Source organism: Centrocercus urophasianus, unplaced genomic scaffold, assembly GCF_019232065.1.
Source record: "Centrocercus urophasianus isolate 14NV4802_14NV808 unplaced genomic scaffold, USGS_Curo_1.0 seq_24, whole genome shotgun sequence".
Taxonomy (NCBI): domain Eukaryota; kingdom Metazoa; phylum Chordata; class Aves; order Galliformes; family Phasianidae; genus Centrocercus; species Centrocercus urophasianus.
In genome coordinates this window covers 12,595,056-12,617,221 of record NW_024884800.1, presented here as the reverse complement: position 1 = coordinate 12,617,221, position 22,166 = coordinate 12,595,056, and the positions used below count along the sequence as shown (strand labels likewise).

The 22,166-nt window shown below is 39.5% G+C and overlaps 1 protein-coding gene across 3 annotated transcripts in view; it reads left to right on the top strand.

The window, feature by feature from the left end:
- ATRX (ATRX chromatin remodeler) overlaps nucleotides 1-22,166 on the top strand; it is a 75,997-nt gene extending 53,831 nt beyond the window's left edge. For all 3 annotated transcript variants that reach the window (XM_042824811.1, XM_042824810.1, XM_042824812.1), the window contains 13 exons: nucleotides 2,087-2,217; nucleotides 2,512-2,600; nucleotides 2,770-2,942; nucleotides 3,853-4,006; nucleotides 4,260-4,363; nucleotides 6,100-6,208; nucleotides 6,888-7,065; nucleotides 8,357-8,551; nucleotides 15,399-15,548; nucleotides 16,685-16,810; nucleotides 17,713-17,808; nucleotides 18,356-18,484; nucleotides 19,291-22,166. In XM_042824811.1, coding sequence (XP_042680745.1) covers nucleotides 2,087-2,217; nucleotides 2,512-2,600; nucleotides 2,770-2,942; nucleotides 3,853-4,006; nucleotides 4,260-4,363; nucleotides 6,100-6,208; nucleotides 6,888-7,065; nucleotides 8,357-8,551; nucleotides 15,399-15,548; nucleotides 16,685-16,810; nucleotides 17,713-17,808; nucleotides 18,356-18,484; nucleotides 19,291-19,569 — 1,913 coding nt within the window. In that variant the 3' untranslated portion in view covers nucleotides 19,570-22,166. The remainder of the gene's footprint in view (nucleotides 1-2,086; nucleotides 2,218-2,511; nucleotides 2,601-2,769; nucleotides 2,943-3,852; nucleotides 4,007-4,259; nucleotides 4,364-6,099; nucleotides 6,209-6,887; nucleotides 7,066-8,356; nucleotides 8,552-15,398; nucleotides 15,549-16,684; nucleotides 16,811-17,712; nucleotides 17,809-18,355; nucleotides 18,485-19,290) is intronic.

Genomic DNA, 22,166 nt, shown 5'->3' with positions numbered 1-22,166 from the left:
TTGAAGCAAAAGTAATTTCACTTCCATTGGTATCTCCAGTGGTAACTGGACATCTTGTAATCTGCCCACAGCAGGGCTTGGGACTGGGAGAGCCATTCTGTGACTGTAGTTCTTCATAGCAGCTGCTAATTACAGAGTTGGAGTGGTTCTGTAGGTTATCTTTGGCCTATTTCTACTACAAAGCAAGATTGGTTTTTTTGTTTTGTTTTGTTTTAGTTATTTTCAGCCTCTCTGAGCCTGACTTTGTGGTCTGCCATGCTTTTAGATGGAAAAGTAAAACCTTTATGGATAATTGATGAGCATAAAAATCAGTGCTGGATGTTTACAACTATTTTACTCTGTACAGAAATGTTTACAGATGCTGTCTTTCAGTTCCTCCTTTTTCAATAGGGCAGGCAGCTTCCAAGAGGAGGTAGGCCTTAATCCACTATTTGTTAAAGCTAAGGGAAAGATTTGTTCTGGCAAAAAGCTTGTTACAGTGTGCTTCTAATTTGCTTAATTGTTGGAACAGTCTATTTATTAATAGATTGTGTGTGCAACTAACTATAAGAAAATGCACTCCCTAGAAGTTCGGTTAATCTGTCTAGACTTCGGAGGGCTTGATAAAATTATTTGAACCTAAGCCTGCAGTTGTCAGAATGGGTGGTACTGTTTCATGACTTAGCAGCCTTGTTGAGCTGCTTCAGCCCCCGGAGCTATCAGACAGCATCATTTCCTTTCTCTCTCTGGATCTTGGGTTAGTGTCCTGCCAGTCTGGTAAGCACAGTCAGCTCATCCAGCGGTCGGTGCCACAGGTGACATGGGAAACAGAGAACTGGGGGAAAGGAAGGAAGAACTGCCTCTAATGAGAAGAGAGCTGTGTGAGCTAGCCCTGGCCCAGGTCCTTATAGGAGATCTCTGTAATGGTTGTGGAGGCCCATGTTAGTTCTCTGGATTACTTACGTATTTAAAGAGTTCTTCCAGAAAAGGACATGCTCTCTGATTTTCATTAAATAAAAAAGCAAATATAGAAGAATGGCTGCTTCTCATCTGCAAATGCTTAAAATTGTTTTCCTGTGCCTCATAATAGAGGCATGTAACTAAAATCACATTTTAGATGCTATTTTCTAAGACTTTCAGTTTTTCCTTCATTTAACAAACAAATTATATTGTTTTACTTTCACTTCTGAACAAGTCTGTAAGGAGACATTAACTTTGTGTTTGATACAGCAAGTTTATCAGGTTAAGTTTAGCAAATTTGAACTTAAGAATGTCTATCTTCTATTTCCTTTTCTCAGCATCATAGGGAGGCATAAATGTGAAATTTCTTAAGGCTGTTTTATGATTAAAACAAAGCAAGAAGTTGATTTGTTAAAATATTTTTTACACATCTTCTGGCATTCCCTTATCTATTGAGCAAATGCTCTGAGTAAGCTTTGTGCCTGCTTTGTGCCATAGACATTTGATCATTTTGATGTAGCAAATACTGTTCTCTTGTAGGCATACATGCCTTGTATTTTTTATACAGTAAATACAAAAACCAATCTGTTTCAAGAACCAAGAGTTATTTTGCTGCTTGATGGGTACTTGACACTACAAAAAATGTCCGACTTTGAACATTCTGTGAAGTAGTGCTGATTTGTGCTTGGGCAATGCAAATATGCTGGCCATTTTGAAATTCTTTATTGTAACAGATCAGTGCAGTGTTATGTGTTAATGAGGGAAAACCAAAATGAAAATAAATAGCAAATTTTATTTTGTTTTCTAGTTGGGCTGCTTTATGAGAGCTGATTATACAATCTAAATAGACGTGATAGCCCTTCTAGGAGGATTTGGATTCATTCCTGTATTGGGGAAAAAAGTATATTGATGTAAGATTGATATCATGTTTCTCATGGTCGAGAAAAAAGGGAAAAACTAATTTTGACAACTTTAACTGGGAGAAGAACTCCTTTGAGTAATTTCACCTGTTCTACAAGAGATGTTACAATATGGTGTGCATCTGGAAAGAACACTCAGTACTGTGCTAGCAGATCATTCAGAGGAGGAGCAGTATATGGCTAATGTACCTCAAGGTTTCATTCTCAAACCTGAACTTCATTGTCAGGTGTAGGTGGCGGCAGTGAGGGTGGACGAGGCAAAGCTGGAGCTAAACTGTTCCAGGATTTCCAGATGTTGAGCAGAATATGGACTCATCCCTGGTGTTTGCAGCTGGACTATATTAGCAAAGAAAATAAGGTAAATTAGATGTATCAAAATACTCTCTATAAAGAACTTTCCAAATAAGCTATGCCAAATGTTGGGTAAAGTTTCATCAAATTAATGGAAAGCTTTGTTGCTGTGGGGTAATTTTACTGCTGTTTTTGTCATATTTTTAGTTTCAGCATATGTTGTCATTCTTAAAAACATTTTGAAAGGCTGTCTTTTTGTGCAACTTAACATTGTCTTAATGACGAACAAGCAGATGGCTGAAGATTTAATAAAAGCTTCTAGATGAACAAACAGTAAAATTTCTGTTTTTTCTCTTTTAAGGGCTACTTTGATGAAGACAGTATGGATGACTTCATAGCTTCAGATTCTGATGAAACTTCAATGAGTTTAAGTTCTGATGATTATGCAAAGTAATTAAGTTTTTATTTATTGTTTGTTGTTGGATTTATCTCCCTAATAGAAGAGGATGTCTATAAAAGTAAATGATCTCTCTAAAAGTAAACGTATTTTTACGTGTATGTCCTCTAGCAACGTGATTCAAAAAGATAAATACATAGGTGTGTACTGCTATCTCTCTAGGAAAAAAAAATCCAAGGGGAAAAAAGGGAAGAAGGAATGTAGTTCAAGTGGGAGTGGCAGCGATAACGATGTTGAAGTCATTAAAGTCTGGAATTCAAGATCTCGTGGAGGTGGAGAAGGAAATGCAGAAGAACTTGGTAACAACCCTTCAGCAGTTATAAAACCAGAAGAAGGTGAGTATAGTATACAGGTAAATCAAATATCATGCAGTTTCATTTTGGAAAACACAGTTTGAGAGGGCTGTTGTGCTTTGTGCAAAATGAAATTAGGGAATTTGCCAGGTACTCCTTCTGTGCTTACGGTTCCTGCTATTTCTAATAATGTGCTCCAACTGATAACTGTTTGAATTCAGAAGTACGAAAAGATGCAAAGTTAAGAGGCAACTATGGTGCTTTTCCCTTTTTTTACTATGCTAATGAAAGAATATTGAAAACATTTAACAAATGTGTTTGTCCTTCACTGTTGCACCCGGAAGATGTAACGTCCTACAGGTGTTGTTAACGCAGTGGTGCGTTAGCAGGTGAGCAGGCAAGAAACCTTCCTAAAGAACTTTGCAGAAAGACAGATGATGATGGTGGAATTTTTTTTCCTTTTGTAGAGAAATAATATAAAAGGGGGGAAATAATGACTTTTTCCCTTCTATGTACTGCTGTATATACTGATGTCTTCTACGTTAGCTTTGGAAAAAGAGATTTTAAGTCTGAGTATTGTGAAAGTGAGAGGAGACACGCAATCTTGTGGTACAGGAGGTATTATTGGAACACTTGAAGGCTTCATCTGTGAATTCTCTTAATAGATAGTCTTGGTGTAACTCAGACAACTATTAACTTTTCAAGAATTTCAGGTGTTTATTTCAGATTCAAATCACTTTATGAGTAGTTGCTTTTCAGTTGCTATAATTCAAATGAATTTTCAAAGATGCATGGTTGTTGGAAACAAAGGTATCAATTTATACTTAGGGGGAGGATTGCAGATAATAGAATTCTTTGTCTAAATGTCCTGTAGCATTAAAAAATAACATTTCAAAGCATTTAAATGGAAACCATGCCTTTATCTCTGACTTTTGTGTGTGTGTTTCCATAGGTAAAGCTACTTCCTCATCCAATCCTGGTAGCCCAGCTCCAGACTGGTACAAAGATTTTGTCACTGATGCGGATGCTGAGGTGTTGGAACACTCTGGGAAAATGGTTCTTCTCTTTGAAATCCTTCGAATGGCAGAGGAGCTTGGGGACAAAGTGTAAGTCAGTTTTAGAAGTGTTTTAAACAGTCTTGTAAATAAGTTGGTCTATTTTTCATTCAATCTAGAGATTAGATGCTATAGCTCAGGTTTCTGAAGCTCGCTATTTCCAGCAGTTTTTGCATGCATACATGTACTCCCCCGAAGTCTTTCACTGTGTCCAGAAAGATTGTTTGTTTGAAAGGTTGTATCAGAATGAGCAATTTGTTACAATAATTAACCCCAGAGTTTAATTCTGTGTTTCTGTTTCCAGCCTAGTGTTTAGCCAGTCCCTTATATCGTTGGATTTGATAGAAGATTTTCTGGAGCTGGCTAACAGGGAGAAAACTGACAAAGAGAAGCCTCCTATCTATAAAGGTGAGTGTGAGCTTGTTTGAGCAATTACAAAGCAAATTATTCTTTTCCAAGTCTGTCTTCATTCCAAAGGGAATGGAGTTGAAGTAATTGCTTTCATGAGAAACATTCTATCATTCCTGAAGTTGGCAGAACTGCTCTTCTCCTCTGCAGGTGGTCTCTGCTATCCTATTATGGATTCTTGTTTCTGATTTCATTCTGTGTCATGTGTGCTTAATATTGCCTAGGCAGTTAAAATGTTCATCATCCAAAATGAGAGAAGGCATTTTATTAAATTCTGTATAAAAGTGACGTTGTATGCTCATGCATGGCAAATTCTGGTCCTTCCTACTGAGAGAGAGAGAGATAGTGAAGGAAAATGATAACACTTTCAAATGGTGTGGTCTGGATACTGAATGCAGAATGTGAGTTTGGGCTTTATACGTGCTGCAGTACATTTTGTTATGGATTCTGTAAGAGAGCAGTGTCTTTAATTAATTGCTATGCTAGCGATGCTTGAATGGTGAGGGATTTCTCACTAACCAGACGTGTACTCTGAGCTGTGCAGGATTTTTTATTTTCCTCTGTGTGATCTTACCCGAATTCCTGATGATGCAGTTTGTTCTTATGCTAAGTTTCAGTTCACAATAAGTGCAGATTGAAGAATTTGTTTGAATCTCATTTCTTTCAAATATCTTATTTCTAAGTCTAAGCATGTATAAACATTTCCATAAGAGAAATGTGGCTTTGGTGGTATGAGTGCCATTAGATGAAGATCTCCAGTATCTCTCTCACAGATTTGTTCCCACCTGCTGCTTCTTTAGCTTCTGAGTGTTTGTTACCTTCCCATGTAATTAGTTGCTATCCTTTTTTCTTGCTTTTAATGTTTGTTCCTTCAGTGTGAGCTCATTCTTAAGGTTGAGGACTTTTTTCGCATGCATATTCGGTAGATCTTTTACTAACTGGCTGTAATGGTAAGATTTACCATATACAGACATTCATAGAATGGCTTAGGTTGGAGGGGAGCTTACAGATCATCTGGTTCCCTCTGCCATGAGCTGGCTGCCTCCACCAGCTCAGGCTGCCCAGGCCCCATCCAGCCTGGTACTGAGCACCTCCAGGGATGGGTGCCCACAGCTCTCTGGCAACAGTGCCAGGCCCTCACAGTCCTGTGAGGCAGTTCTGGCATGACTCATAGCATGATTATAACTTGGCATCTTTAATTTCCAGTCTGTTTTGTTTAATATCAGTTGTTAATTTTTACAAAAAGATCAGAATCTTAAGAAATAAATTATACTACTAAGGTAATACTATAATAATGAATAATACATTTTTTTCTTTAAGGTAAAATGCTATTGACAAGATTTACTCTGCTTTTGAATCATTTTAGACAGGATTGGGTTAGGATATGTAGGAGATTTGCTTTTTGCTTTGCAGATGTTTATTGTTTTCACAAATGCAGTTGCCATTATTTTCTGTCATATTGTGTTTTATATTTTATTATGCAAGCCTCACTAAATAATTTTCAGGCCATGCCTTTGAGAAACACCTGTATTTTCAAAAAAATGTTTTCCATCATGGATTCTTTGTCTTGAATTACCTCTAGTCTTTTCCCATTGCTTTGAATTGTTAGAGAATGTCATCTTTTTTGCTCCATGTTTGCTCTTGCACTGAGAGAGAGAGAGAGAGTTGAACATTTCCAGTATTATCAGTCTGGTTATCTACATAACCAGCATTTTAATCATGATTCTTACTTATAGGTGAAGGAAAATGGTTCCGAAACATTGATTACTATCGCTTGGATGGTTCAACTACAGCTCAGTCAAGAAAGAAATGGGCTGAAGAATTTAATGATGAAACTAACGTGAGGTGAGGTCTCTTCAGACAGACGTTGTTGATTTTTTTTCCCTTTTTTCTTTTGTTCCATATTTCTTTGTTACTTGTGTTAGTTTACTGACCTTTAACGCTATGCCTTTGAAGTTTCGCAATGCTGCCAGGTGCAGCACTGCTTCATGTAGTTGTTTCAAGCAAGAAACTGTTGACTGTCCCCTCCCTTCAGTGTGCTTATTTGTTTACTTCAATACTTGTGGCTGAATTCCATATTGATACTTACTGGAGGCTGCAGGTTCTTTGTAGAGATGAACTGTAGCTTTTCATCCATACTTGTACTTCAGTTTGGCTTTTGAGTCTAAAGTCTTTATCAGAGACAGAGTTGTGCTTGAGTTACCCTTTGAGCTAGCCAGAGAACAGTTTCAGTAATATGGGGTATACTTTTCTAATATTACTATTGAATGTGATATAATGTGAATTTGAAACAGCAGAAATTTAAAGAAAAATAAGTCTTTCCCAGCAGTTCCTGTTAACAGTTGATTTGTACCTGATCTGTATTTCTGAGGGTATGTTTTGCTAAAAGTTTTGTCTCTTTTATGCTTAGTACAACATCTTAATGATGTTTTTTGAGCAGTTTCCATGTATGACAATTCTACAATAACAGCAACAGTAATTTTTTTCCAAGATATTAAACATCTGCAACTTTTCTTTGTTCCAGAGGCCGCTTGTTTATTATATCCACTAAGGCAGGTTCCCTTGGAATTAATCTCGTGGCTGCTAATAGAGTAATCATCTTTGATGCTTCTTGGAACCCATCATACGATATCCAGAGTATTTTCAGGGTTTACCGCTTTGGGCAGAGCAAACCTGTGTTTGTGTACAGATTTTTGGCCCAGGTACGTTTCTGAGTGATGATTTTGTGATACTCTGGTCCTGCAATCTGAATTGTAATCTCTAACTGTTTGGATGTCTGTTGAAGTTAGTGGTGATTCACACTGATCCAGTCACCTTCCAGCCCAAATCTGGTAGCTGTATTTGATGTGAAACCACTGAAAAAACTCTTGAAGGAAATAGCAGTGAATTTAAAAAGAACTGAACGTATTTCCAGTAAAGCCCATCTCATCTGGCAGTCTGTGTAACACCACTCTTAGCAGTGAGGTTCACACACTCAGAATAACGCTTTTACTGTTTTAACTTGCACACTACTGAAAATTTGTGATTTGAATGGCTGCACAAAGCGTAGTTGCCTTTTGGCAGCAGATTTGCTCAGTGTGGCTGACTTCTACAGACTGGTCTCAAGGCTGCTGAAGATCCAAAGGAGAAAGTTAAGGATTTGTTTTTAATATAGAAGAAAGCATGCTGTCATGTTTGGAGAGCTTGTATTGCAGCCTAAAGATCAGAAGAATTGTTCCTAATTCTGATGATCACTGATCTGTGCTGTTTTTAAGCAGTAGCACCATTATTTCTGATAGGTAGTTTCTTGCTTCACCTTTCAATTCAAGGATTTTTACAGTATAGACTGAAGACCTTTTCCCAGTAACAGTACTTAACTCATGATCAAGTCACTGTTCACTTGCCAACTTAAATACGTTACTTTTTGTAACATGTTTCTGTCAGATATGCATTTTTTTTTCCTTCAGGCTTCAGTCTATTTTTCTCTTCGTGCACTTTTGAACTGTTGGTACCCTTTTTAAATTACAGTGTTTAGAACAGGCTGTGCTGTTCTCATACTTTCTGTAGTCATCGTCTTTAAGAAAAAAAATTCCTTTTTCATCAGAGATGAAGTTTGTTCTTACACAGCTGTGATAGATTAGACTTGACTGCTTCTCTTCCCCTGCCCTTCCTACCCAGCAATATGGTATCTGTCTTCCTTTTTGTGGGCTGCTCAAAACAACAAAATAAGGTAGGTCCTCTGAAAGTTGACGCTTTTGTCACAATTGGGGAATTGGAGGGAGACTGTTCTCTTCTTCGAGGCATTCCTGATATACAAATTTCTCATGACAGTCAGTAGCAGCATTTTTTTTTTTTCAGCAAACGAAGTTTTCAGGTGGCTTTGTAGGTAAGGATTGAAAAAAAGGGGAAAATAGAGCAACGTTATGTTGTTCTTGCTCTTGTATCTCTGTTAGTATTTTCCTACATAGCAGGTGGTTTGGTATTTGTATTAAAGCGAGTATCTGTGTTCTTTAGGGTACGATGGAAGATAAAATCTACGATCGGCAGGTCACCAAGCAGTCCCTGTCTTTCCGGGTTGTGGACCAGCAGCAAGTGGAACGTCATTTCACTATGAATGAGCTAACAGAGCTGTACACTTTTGAGCCGGATTTGCTGGATGATCCGAATTCAGAAAAGAAAAAGAAGAGGGACACACCAATGCTGCCAAAAGTAAGTCGGCGTACATTGCTGGGAATTAAACACTATAAAAAAAGCTTGTATCTGTTTTAGAATGTGGGGTATTCAACCTTGGAAGGAGAAAGAGTGCTGTGTTGTCACTTCAGAGTAGAATTTTTCACTTAGAAATAAGGTGAATACAATTGTTTACACTAAATGATAGAACACCCTGAATTGGACGGGACCCATAAGGATCATTGGGTCCAAACTAAGTATGCTGCATGGTGAGAGTGCTGATCCTCTGTGCTCTGAAATAACAGGAATTAATGATGTCAGACCTTTTTCCAACTTGATGATGAATAAACTTTGAAGATGACAGTAGATTGTTTTCAGTGAGGCTTGCCTTAATCTATTTGTGTAATGGCTGTGGCATGTGTGGTAGTGGTTCGTTGTTCCTGCTTCGCTTAGTAATGGCTCAGTATCCTGTGCTGTTCATAGGGAACCAAACAGCTTACTAACCAAACTGGAAAATAGTCAGACTTTTATTCCTATCTCACGGTGAAGTTCAGGACAAAGAATGGACTGAGCGTTTATTTTACTCTCTGTTTTCCAAGTTTGTTTGTATTTGAGGTTAGGCTTGTCTGATTTATGTTCATTGTGTTAGATGTCATCCACATACACTAATTTAATGTGGTCTTCTGGAGGCTAATTGATCAATAAGTTGTTGTGCAGTTATCTGTTGCTCATCACTTGGTGAAGAGCTTAGCAGTAAAGAGTAAGGTTTAAATGTGTGGCCCACACTTAGTTTCCTGATTACATCTCTGAGTTATGTTTAGGTCTTGGTGTGGGAATGGAGGTTTTCTAGTTCATAAATTTATTAATTTTCAAAGAGAAATTGTATGCTCTCCATTCTAGACTCTCTGTAAACCCTGATAATAAATGGTGGCTAAGCTTTGCATTGGCATTCTTATTATTTAGGCCATTCTCTGAAATTGAGTCTGTCAGACCACCTACAGCATCCGTGCAGCTGCTGGGGGGATTTGGGAAGCGGGAGCCCTATAAATGTTCGTTGCTGCTGCACATTTGTTTCAAAACCCTTGAAAACAGACTCTAATGACTGTATCTGGGCTCCTTTTATTATGATGTTTCGCAGTGTAAGCAGTAAGTTGGAGATAACAGATATTTTTTTTAACTTCTTAATCAGTGCTTTGAATAAACAGTCATCTCAGTGGGTAAATAATCAGTGCAGTCATTATATGTTGGAAGTTACTTGTTTTTATTTACAGTAATAGATCAATTCATAAATGTGTGGAAGTTTATAAGCTCCAGACGTAGTTCAGTATTTGATTTGAAATTAAGTTCCACATTAATTCAGTTTAGCCATCAGCATAAGGTTCACATCAGTTAAATTGAATATAAGCTTTTAACCAAGTTGCTGACTAGAAATAAAATGCCTGTGTATAGGAATTCTCTGATTTTTGTTGTTTTTCTTTTCCCCTTGGTTTAGCACATGGTACTGAACAAATTTTAAAATTTGTCCATCTTTGTGTGCATTTCTTACCTGTTTTGTTTTGGATTGGTTGAAAGGACAAGGTGTCATCAGGTAGATTCATCTCGTCTTAGCAGTTTGTGCATTTATTTGTTGAAAGCAGTGTTTTGCCTTCCTGGTAGGCTCACAAAATGTGGAAGGTAGCTATTACTCCCCAGTTATCCTTCCCTTCCCTTGTGTCCCACAATTAGGCATGGTTTTGTGATAATGAGGAAAAGAACTGGAGGTGTGGAAGTGTTCTAGAAGTACACAGCTTGCAGTGCACATTCCTAGCTGGGAGGCAGAGGAGCCTCCCACGTGCGGCAGCCAGTGTTTTCATGTCATTGCTTTGCTTGTGGGGAGTCCTTCTGGTTGTCAGGGGGAAAGAGGTGCTTGAGGAATGTTAATAAAAAAATCAGTAGCTGTCACTGAGCAAAGCATTACTTGTGGTTTGGGATTTGGCCAGGCAGTCCAAGGGGAGAAGTGAAGTCTGTCCTGTAAGGCCATCTAGTACACATGGGCAACGAGGTGAGGTAATCAGTGATTGCTGGGTAGTCGATCCAAGACAAAATGCAGATGTTTTAGGATCTGAGTAGGGTGGCTCCCAGTGCTGAGCTGGCATTGAGCAGCTCTGCCTGGTTGGCTGGTGCCAGTGCAGTGAACTGTTGCAAAGTAATCTGTATCAGACCTTTGTTTCATTTGGTCTTAGACTTACCATGAAAAATGTAAAGACAAAACTCTCCTTAGCTGTTTTGATGATCTCTGTTTCTTAATCATTGTTTTTGCTGCATTTGTCTTCCCCTTGGCTGATTGGGACGTTTTATTTTCATTTTATCCTTGCTGTGCACACCAAACTGAGCGAGTCCAGTGACTTCTTCCTTGATTTCTGCGATCTTTTTATCTGAACTGTGGCTCATAATTGTATGGGAACTGCTGAGTCACGGCCTGAACCTCTGATTGATCACCTGAGGCGAGCCATGAGTCAGCCAGAGGAGCACAGGTGAAGGCAATTCACTGTGCTGCCTCCCCTCCTAGACCTATTTAAGAGCTGGCTACCAGTGGGGAAGGATCTCTTCTGGAGATCTGCTCTGCTGGAGTTTTGTGAGCGAGCCCAGGATAGGGGTAAGCCTTCTATTTATTCTCTTTTGTTGTCATAGTCTGCTTTGCCTAACTCTCTTGTTTATTTTGTGATTATAACATCCTTATATTCTTTGATTATGCAACAATTTATGTATCATTAGTTTTACTTTTGTTTTCTATTTCTTTTGCCCTCTCCAGTTCTGTAGAAATTCAACGTGAACAGTCAAAAGTAGATATCAGCTGTAGGAAGTGCTGTGATGGACGGTGGATGATTCTTTAAATCATACAAACTTACTCATCCAGAAAGCTCACTATTCCTTACCTATGTAGATATACACAATTCAGCTTTATCACTGATTTGGTGAATTTAATTACAAATCTGCTGCATTTTTTGTATGGGGAAAAAGTTGATTATAAAGACTGATACGCTTACAGAAGCGTTTTATGGTAACAGCCGTTTACTGCACACTGCCTCAGGGTTAGAATCCTCAGATGTTTTTTTCCTGGTAAACTCAGTGTGCCCAGCCTGATCTCTGCAGCTTTCAGCTGGAAACAGAGGCCACCCAAACTTCACCTGTGTTGCTCTGTTCCATCAGTGAGCTGTCTGCCCTGTGCTCGCAAAGGCTGAGCTGCTCTTCTGTAGTTGCTGGCAAAAGTGAAAGAGGAGTTAGGCTAAAAGAAGGCTTCTGTTCTTCTTTTCACAGGTTTCATGTATGATTTTCTCTGTCTTCAGGCCTCTTCGTATCTTTCACATCTTCAAAGCATAGTCTCTTGAACAGTGACACCATTGTGTAATGCTACTGTTGTGGAGACAGCAAGGTCAGGGATTACCGTTGTAATCCATCCAGGCAGTGTGAAATGCGCAATGAAAGCACGTCGCTGTATTAAACTCATTTATCAGAGGCACAGCTTGAATCTGAGAGAGCGGATTCAGAGAAACTCTGCTTGATTTTGAAAACGTGTCCATGAGATGTTATCTTTTTTAATAATCCAAGGTTCAATCAAGGAACAGTTTCTTAGAAAGTGTTGTTAATAGCGAGGAGATGTGGAATGGTACTTTTATATAAAAGACACGTGGCAAATGTGGAGGATGGAGGTTTTCCTGGAAGCTAATCAAAGTTTTGTGTCAGATTTGAATTTCAGCAGCAGTTTTGTGCACATTGCAGTCAGAGCAGCACCTACAGGTTGTCTGAGGAGCCTCCAGGGAGGAGGCACACGGCCCTGCCACGCTGCCCTCACAGTGCTGCTTCTCTGCCCTCATCCTTCTGAAACCACTTCTGCATCTTGAAAAGGAATGTATAACAGGACAGTTTTAGTGTGGATGTTGTTCACTCGATTCAGGTGTGTGATGTTGGAGTTCAGAACTGAGTAGCAGTAATTGTTACCACGCATGAGCTGTATGCAAATATGGTGACTCACTGCCTAACGGAGGCTAGAGGTGTAAGGTGCTTCTTAAATTACCACTGTACACAAACAGTGAAAGCGTAAAGCAAGAGAATTCCCTTTAGTGTATGATGTCTGTACTTCAGGTGTTTCATTTTACTTTGCTGTGAATTTAACGATGGATTGCAAGTCGTCTTTAAAGGTAGTGTGATTTGACTGGGCCGTTTTTGTGTAGATCTCAGGCATTTAACACTCAGCTCCCACGGGACTGTGCACTGGGGAACCCTTGGCTGATACACAGCTAATGCTGCACTCTTCACCATCAGCACTGATAATTGGACCCTGATCGATGCCACAGGCGTTTGCACTTAGGCCAATGCAATATTGAATTTGGAGCAGCAGATGTGAGGTAGGAGCTGGACGAAGACAAAACGGGCTCTGGGGGCACCGCTGTCCCTGTGGTGCACGTGTTCAGAGCAGCCCGGTCAGCGGGACGCAGTCCCAGACACAGGTTGTGGTAAAGGAGAACTTGGCTCAGCTGGGTCGTGTAGTGCAGATTGGAAAAGCAGATTAAAACAACAGTTCAGTTGAATGTAGTGTAATCATTATTTTATACTATCTTGGGACCCAACCGGGGCATGGTTCTTACTGTACTTCTGTACCAAGGGAAAGTATTGTGAATTTTGGGAGAGCTATTGCAGTCAGAACCAGGAGAACGTTTGTATTTTTATATTTTTTTATTAATATGTTTATTTTTTAACCTTGGTTAAATTGTTTGAGGGGAGGAAAAATGTTTAAACTACAGCGTAACTGAAGTTCCTCTCTGGAAGTTTTCCTTTCTAATGCATTTATCTCTCCATAGCATTTAATTTCTGACTGGATTTAAAAAGGACAAATGAAACCTCTTCTAAAAATCTTAATAATTTAAAAAATGTCATCAGTTTTTCATGCATTGCTAGGATTTCCTCTTAAAAGTTAATCAACTTATGTCATTATCTCATCAACAAGCTAAATAAATGAAAAGGAATGTAAGTCTACTATATGTGAGGTAAAAGTAAGTTTTTTTCATTTGATAGTTGTCTAAATGGCAGTACCTTCCATATACCAATTTTCAAGTTCCATCATATTTAATGCAAAATAAAATTCAAACAAAGAAAAGCAAACATGCAGTTGGTTGTAATTTAAACCACATTTTGAAGACTGTTGGCCAAGTGAGCATGGATTATATTCCAGTATTGTTTTCAGTAATTGTGTTACCATGGAAATTAATGCATATGCATGTCCAGAAACCCTCCTCACACTGATGTACAGCTCCAGTATGTTGGGAGTGCCTTAATTGTGCTCCCTTGCTTTGGTAATAGCTCCATGACTTCTTCACCCACTTCTTCCAGCTGCTTTCTGTATTTCCCATTATCGCATCCCTTTTCTCTCTGCCCTTCTCTCCCACCATCCCACAATCCCATTTGCTGCCTGTGCCCATGAGTCATGAGATATTACCCTGAATGTTTCTGTGAGGAGCCAGAGCAGAAAGCACTGGTTCTGATTTAGGAAGGCTGGTGATAGCAGAGGGATGAAGCAAAGACAGCTTGCAGACTGGCTCAGTTACTTGGCGTTAGCTTATGGTTACTACAGTTGTGTTTTAAACATGCACTGAAACGAACACATTCCTGTAGCTGTTGTGATCCACTTGCAGCTCGGTGCTGTTGCATCGTGGTTGTTTAGGTGCCGTGTTTCCAAGTGCCAGGAGGACAGCTTGTGTTCCTGTTTGCACAAAGGCCTGTGTTGGTTTGGTCTGTAGATATCTGTGCAATTGTGCTGCAGAAAGACAGTCCCTTCAGCATATTCTCTGTAATTCATTCCAGAGCTGGTTCAGGAAGTTTGCTGGATTGATGTCTATGTTTTATTAGCCCTAGGCTGAATGCTGAGGAGTGTAGGAGCTTTCTCAGGCACGCTGATCTCTGAACAGCTGTGGAGACAGGATTGTATATTCAGTGCAAATGGGGACTGCTAAACCATTGTGAACTTATTTACCTTGAAACATCAGCTCTTCCCATTCATTTTCTATTTTTATGTCATCTCTTAATTGAGATAATGATCTATTGTTGTGTGTCATCTGCAGGCTAGCTGGGTAGTTGGGCGAGTAGCTTCTCAATTCCAGGAAATGCTCAGCTTGCCAGTAACTTTCCCTTTAGAAAACAGTAGTAGGTTTTTTTTTTTATTTTAAAATACATTTTAATATATATCTTAGCATATCTGTAAACAAAACTGCAATGGTTTGTAGTTATAAAGAATGCTGTAAGCATTTCAGTTAACCTTAAAAGCAATTAAGCATTAGGGGTGCTGTGCAGCATAGAAGGCAAAATGGCTGCCTGCTGAAGAAACCCGGTTGTACAGCAGTGTGACCTCTGGTAGCCTGAGTGGCTGAGGGGCGGTTTGTCTGAACAAACATCTTGACAGCTTTAAGAGAGCTGCCTTCTCTGCACGGAGCTGGCGGCCAGCTGGTGGGCTGAAGTGCTGCTCAGCGTTTGGAAGCCGGTGGAGGTGCTCTGTGGCTGGTGGATGCAGGTGGCTGGTAGGCCCTGTCAGGTACCCAGCCTGAGCAAAGGAAAATCATTTCGCACATTCCATTCCTTTTAGTTTCTTAAACTGCATTTATTGTTGTGGAATCTGAGTACATTCCTGTGGTTCATTAAGTGATTTGACTGTCATCTCTGCAACAGATTGTTAATCCATTACCCTCCCTCAGAGGAAAGTTGTGCTTCTAAGTTCTTTTTAAATTTTGTTTCTCTGGAGAGCTTTGAGCTGCTATTAGTGAAAATTGGGTCGGAGCAGTGAGGCGTGCACCAAAAGTAAACACAACAGAGCTGTCGAGTGACTTTGTGTTGTATCATCTCTTCTTCATTTGAACAGGATACAATCCTGGCAGAATTGCTTCAAATCAATAAGGAGTATATAGTAGGGTATCACGAGCATGATTCACTCCTGGACCATAAGGAGGAAGAGGAGCTCACGGAAGAGGAAAGGAAGGCTGCCTGGGCAGAATATGAGGCAGAAAAGAAGGTAAAATTATCTATATAAGTTTGCTGTACACAAAAATAGCCATTCTGTATTTCAGTGCCGCTGACCTTTTCAGTTTGTTTTGGGAAAATAATTTTTCTGATAGGCTAGGAAGTAGGCATGGGAAGCAGGCTGTCTAGAAATATGGGGACACTGTGTCTCACTTGCTCTCTTAGTGCTATTCAGTGCTATTTCTATTTCTGTACTACTTATGCTAGTGGGTATCTTTTTTTTTTTTTAATTTCATGATGACAATCAGTTGGAGTCCTGTGTAATATCTCACTTCTGCCATTTAAGGAATATTTGTAGTGCCATTAAAGGCATGTAATTACAGAACTGTTCACCAAAATCCCACAAGCATACGGGCATCTGCAACAAAGGATTTGCCTTTTTTTTTTCCCCCCCTTATTCCCTGTATCTTATTTACTGGATACTTTATGGAGTGGTTGAATGAAGAAAATAATGACTTGGTGAGAGCACTAGGGAGTGTGTGTGTGCATGTGTTAAACTGTAAAAGGTTAAAACTGTATGGTAAAAGCAGTTTAGTAACTTGATGTAGCTGGAGTTTAATATAAAAAAAAAATAATAATAGTGTCTTGAAAGGCTTAGTTCAGGTCTTTGCACCTGATCAGAGGTCTGAAAGTAAAAAAGAAAAAGGAAAAAGAAAAAAGAGTATGTAAAGTGCTGCTGACCACCTTGAATGAACAAGTGGCAGGTGGAGGACTAGGAGTAGGCAATAGGAAGATTCAGTCAGTGTAAGTGAGCGTGGAAATTGCCCCATGAGAAATCCAAGTGGGAGATAAACTTGATATTCCTGTTAATAAATTCCCCACTTCAGTTCTTCACAATTCTGTCACTATCAAGTCAGTATTGATGCTAGGTAGTAGTTTGCAATCACAAGATGAATCTTAAACAACTGTAAATATGCCAACAAACCTTGGCTGTTCTTTTCTTAGCGTACCAAATATTTAAGCTAAACTCACGTATTCGCTCAAAAGGAGGATTGAAGTTTCCCTGTGCTTCACGTGTCCTTTTGACTGATGGCACAGACTCACCTGTGTGCTGATTCACGTGTAGTGAGTGAAGAACGAGATGTATTCCAGTTGCTTGTGCAGACAGGTGTGTGCTTTGTGTTTTAGGGCTTGACCATGCGTTTCAACATGCCGACAGGGACCAACATGCTTCCCACTAATTTCAACTCTCAAACGCCGTATATTCCTTTCAATTTGGGCGCTCTGTCAGCGATGAGCAATCAGCAGCTGGAGGTGAGCAGTGATCCAAGTAATGTAACACCTGCGTTGCTGTGAGAGTGCCTGTGTTACTCTGTTGCACGTGGGTGGTGAAGGTCGTTCTTAGATACCCTACTATTATATAATTGTCCCCTATTTTTAATAATTACCTTTTTTGTTGTAGTTTCTTATTGGTGAACTGATGTCTAAGTTCTATGCGTATAAACTGAAGTACCTATACCTGTGTGGTATCTTGGGACTGTGGGAAATTCTGCATTCTCTGCAGATGTGAATTACCACATTGAGCTTCTGGGCCTCAGTCTCGTGTCTGAGAAGGAATGGCAGAGAGGAATACGTGCTCCACTCCCTGCTACCCTCAGTTCTTCCTGCTAGGATGCCAGGCTGTAACTGCAGTGGTTGAAGCGCAGTTGTCTTAGGATACCTAGTAGAGTCTGGTTAAGGAGTTTGTAGGAAAGAACTGAAAGCTGCTAACAAAGAATGCAGACTGGGGGACCCATGTCGTGTACATCTGTGCGGTAATGGGCCCTGCGAGCCAGCACTGTGCTAAAATATTTCATGGCGGTTTGAGCTCACAGAACGTGTTGAGACCGCAGCATCATCCAGCTCAGTGCTGCGGAAGATTTGCCTGTGAAGAAAAGCATCAGTCTTGTGATGATCTGAAAACATTTGGGTACCTAAATATTTTTTTGATATAAATAATGTCTCCAGTACAAGCTGCTGGATTGATATGCGTAGTTCAGTTACTACATAGTGAATTTCATTTGTGTGAATGTTAGAAGCTATTTTGTTACTCACTGGCTTGTGCAAATGAGAAGAAAAATGTAATTCAAATGTAGGTATGTACACTGGATATGCAAATATAAACAAGATGACAAAGAAATGCTTTATTTGCAGTTAATTTACTGATGTTTTCTCAGGACCTCATTAATCAAGGAAGAGAGAAGGTTGTGGAAGCAACCAACAGTGTAACTGCAGCAAGAATTCAGCCCCTTGAAGACATCATTTCAACTATAGTGAGTACAGCAGACAACTGTAGGTCTAGACTGGGAGATGGGAAAATGTTGGATGTTATCACATAAATGACTGTTGTATGTGATGATTCAGCTATATTGTTGTGTTATTAATGACAGTGATTTCCAGTTTGTGCCAACCTTTATCACTGCAGCTTGCAGTAACCCTTCACGGCATCTGGATATCACAGAGCCTTACCAACCTAACACTTAACCATTACTATTGGCTTTGCACTGAAAATCCCAGCTTTCTACAAACAAGTATCTTAATTGTGCAGAAATAAGAACCATTTCCTGTTTCTTGTCCTTGGAATCTATCTTGGATTCTTGCCTTTCTTGTTGCTAGTAATCTAGAGGCGTATTACTGAAACTGGTAGTTTTAAGAGCTGTTAACTCTTAGTTTGAATTCTGGGGAAGTATAATTTTGCATTTTGTAGGAACAGGGCTGTGCTTTAACTCCTGATGCAACTCTGAATATAATGCAGGACCTCAGTCACCATTATGCTTCTATCAAAATGACTAATGCTAAGACAATTTTTTTCCTTTTCAGTGGAAAGAGAATGTAACACTTACAGAGAGCCAAGTGCAGGCCCTGGCCCTGAGCAGACAGGCAAGCCAAGAGCTTGATGTTAAGCGACGAGAAGCCATCTATAACGACGTCCTGACTAAACAACAGATGGTAAAATGTCTAATAATCACTTGATCGACTGCCCACGTTTGAACGGAGATATTGAGTGTGAACTTTTCGTGTGTGTGTATAGGGGTCTATGTTTAGGTACATAAATACTTACTCACAGGTTGTGTGTTTCCACGGGTCAAGTATTTGCTGGCATTGTGTAATGGTGTATATGATGTAACATCGGGAGTTGTTGACTTGTGCAGTGTGCTGGATTGGATCCCTCAACCTCATCGAGGGAGACTCCGTGAGAAGATCGTTTCAAAAAAACCCTCACCAGATTTTTCTCTTGAAGTAGTTTGCTTGAAAGTAATGAAGCTTGAAGAGAAATCTAATTCCCAGAGCTAAAGATGAATCATAGAAAGTATTGGGAACATCTTTTAGCTTAGAATTATTTTGCAAAATCTGGAAGTTGCCCAGTTTATGTCAATTAGAAGAGTTTCTCTTAGGCAAATGTGCAGTGATGATCCACGTGCAGGACTTTCAAAGGGCTGATAAATAATACCTGACAAAAAAAGCTGTGATTTGTTCTATGGAGTCATTTCACAGGATAGTGCAAGTAGGAACTTGCCCAAACGTGGTATGAAATGCAATAGGCAAATCATTAAGAAAACTTAGCCCTAAATGGTGTTACTAAATGGTTTCTGCAGCAATCAGCTGGTGAATACCATCGCATTAGTGATGGTGATAACAATAGTGCTTTTTCATTCGGCCATGCGATCCTGAACAAATTGATTTTAACTCTGAACTTGATACTTGCAGCGTTGAGGCAGGTCGTGACTTCTAACAGCTCTGCTTTCCCTTCACAGTTGATCAGTTGTGTTCAGAGGATACTCATGAACAGAAGACTTCAGCAGCAGTACAATCAGCAGCAACAACAGCACATGTCTTACCAGCAAACAGCAATGAGTCATCTCATGATGCCAAAGCCTCCAAATTTAATCATGAATCCTTCCAACTACCAACAGATAGATATGAGAGGAATGTATCAGTCAGTGTCTGGTGGTATGCAGCCGCCGCCTTTACAGCGAGCACCACCCCCAATGAGAGGCAAAAATGCAGGGCCTTCCCAAGGGAAATCGATGTGATTTTGCACTAAAAGCCTAAAGGATTGTTAAAGTCAGAGAAAGAACTTTTATTTTTTTAGGAATCAATGGCTTAACAGAACTCAACTGTAAAAAAAAAAAAAAGAAAAAAAAGAAAAGAAATGGAAAAAAAAAAGTTTGGTTGGTCCCCTTAAATGCCATGTTCCATATTAGTGCTTCAGCTTTGTTTAAGTAGGACAATGTTTTCCCTTGTTGTCAGTGATGTTGCCTAGAATCTTCTTACATATGTTGAGTACAGGAGATGCCAAGTTGTTTTCAGTGAAAACAAGTGCTCCCATAACAGTAGTATCTCCGCAGGTTTCCTGTCTAAACTCCTATGCTTGCTTTCAGTAGCTGTGAAGCTATCATCAGATTTGAGAAGCTTAGGAAGGACTGCAGGTCTGTACGTTTCAGTATATCATATGTGAGTTGTGCACAGCTGAGTTCTTGATTAGACTTGATTCCTCAAATTATGGAATACTTTTCTGCTTACCCATTTCTTAAAGTTAGTGGGAATATTGTAACAGAAATAATTCAGCTTCCTTTTGAGTGAGGTCTGGACTCATACTGTATCATCTATGCTGACTGAAGCATAGGAACTGAAAACACTCTGAAACAGAAATGAGTGCAATATTCTTAAGTACTACTGCTCTGAAACTTGTAAGTCACGCAGTTATATAGAAACTGTGTATACAGCCTTAAATAGTGACTTGGGGAAGAAGAGTGATCTTCCTCAGTCTTCTGCCATTTTTTGTTTTCAGCTTTAGGTGATGGAATAGCAGCTGGTGGTCTGGAGGTGTTTTTCCTTTTTCTCTGCGGAGTCCAGCACAAATTTCTGTTAACTCCTTATTGCTGGTGCTGCTGTCTCGTCTGCTTGCCAACAGCGGGAGACAGGCCAAGAAAACAAAATTCCTGGTTTTTGGGGGGTTGGAATACTGGTGGTGGGCAGGGGCAAACCCTGTTACGCCATCAGCTTTAAAATGGCACAACCATTGCTGATTTGGCACTGGAAGGGGCTCTCACAGCTTCCCAAGGTACCAGGGCAGAGGAATAACTTTTCCTCCGCTACATCAGAGTTTTGGTTATGCACTCCTCTCCCTTCCCTTTCGTTTGTGTGAAAACATACCTTAGTACACAAAGAGCTCGATTCTTTTGTTTGTTTTTACATAGACTGCAGATGAACTTCTGGTTTATTATATATCATTAGCACTCTCTTTAGCCACAGTTTTTGTGCTCGTGGAGATCTAACTAAACCCAAACAGGGCTTTTTTGAATATAGCTTGGTTGGCTCTTCCCCCACAGAATAAAAGCGTTTGTAATTTGGGAGTGAAGGACGGAAGCATTTTGAGGCGACGGTGTACGGAGTACAGGGAACAGAGAGAGAATGCTGGAGGAGCAGATGGATTTGCTGTAGATGTTGCTGGATCTTCTGGTTTGCTGACGTGAACTAAAACTGTTCTGGCTTCTGGAACTTAATTGACCTGGATGAACAGATTTCTTTTGCATCTAAATATGCAAATCTTACGTGATATTTCATGTCGTGATCAAAACTTGGTTTGTGGTCTGGACAGTTTCTCTGATCTGTTGCAAAGGCTGACGTTGCCATCGGACTCTTTGTTACAAGATGCCACAAATGAACCTCTCCTGTGTTCTGGAGCTTTGCCAGCTCTACTGTTAGGTTTAACCTGGGGGGAAGGGAGCAAAAACAGGTGTATTCACACTAGAAGAAATGCGAATGTGAGACTCTGAGACAAACATTTGAAGGCAAATGTACTCTGGGCAACTCTCACTGATGTTCCTATGCGTCTTGAATAAGAGAAGTATCTTCTACCAAACCTGGGAATGTTCAATGGAGTTTTACAGTAACTCAAAAGACTTAAATGTGGAAGTTTTAGGCAACATTTAACGGCACATTTTTTTCATTCTGGACAAAACTATGGATAACAGAAGCATAAGAAGAAAGCTGAGATAAGCGTTGAAGTAAAACTTGGACCACTTTGCATACATGTTTCTCACTTGACATTTTAGCTGCATAACAACGTGCTTTGAGTATAACATCAAGCTTTAACAAATATTTAAAGACAGAACATACATCAGTAAGATAACAAAAAGCTCATTTTTATATTTGTTTTAGATGTTTTAACTAGATGAGATGGCTTAAGACGGCGAATAAAAATGTTGCTTGTAATACAATTTTGCCTGCTAAATTCTCCACATTTTGTAACCTGTTTATTCCTTTGGATGTAAAGCGTTTTTGCTTAGTATTGTGATATTGTATATGTTTTGTCCCAGTTGTATAGTAATGTTTCAGTCCATCAACCAGCTTTGGCTGCTGAAATCATACAGCTGTGAAGACTTGCCTTTGTTTCTATTAGATGGCTTTTCAGTTCTGTATTAAATATCTTAAGTACTATAGAAAAGGTGTCACCTCTTCCTATAAGGCTGTTTTGTAATATATATAAGGACTGGAGATGTGTTTTTAAAGGACGAGAAGCATTCAAGTATGAATCAAGTATCTGTGTTTTCACCATTCAAAGTGCTGTTTAGTAGTTGAACCTTAAACTATTTAATATCTCATTTAATAAAGTGACCAAAATACA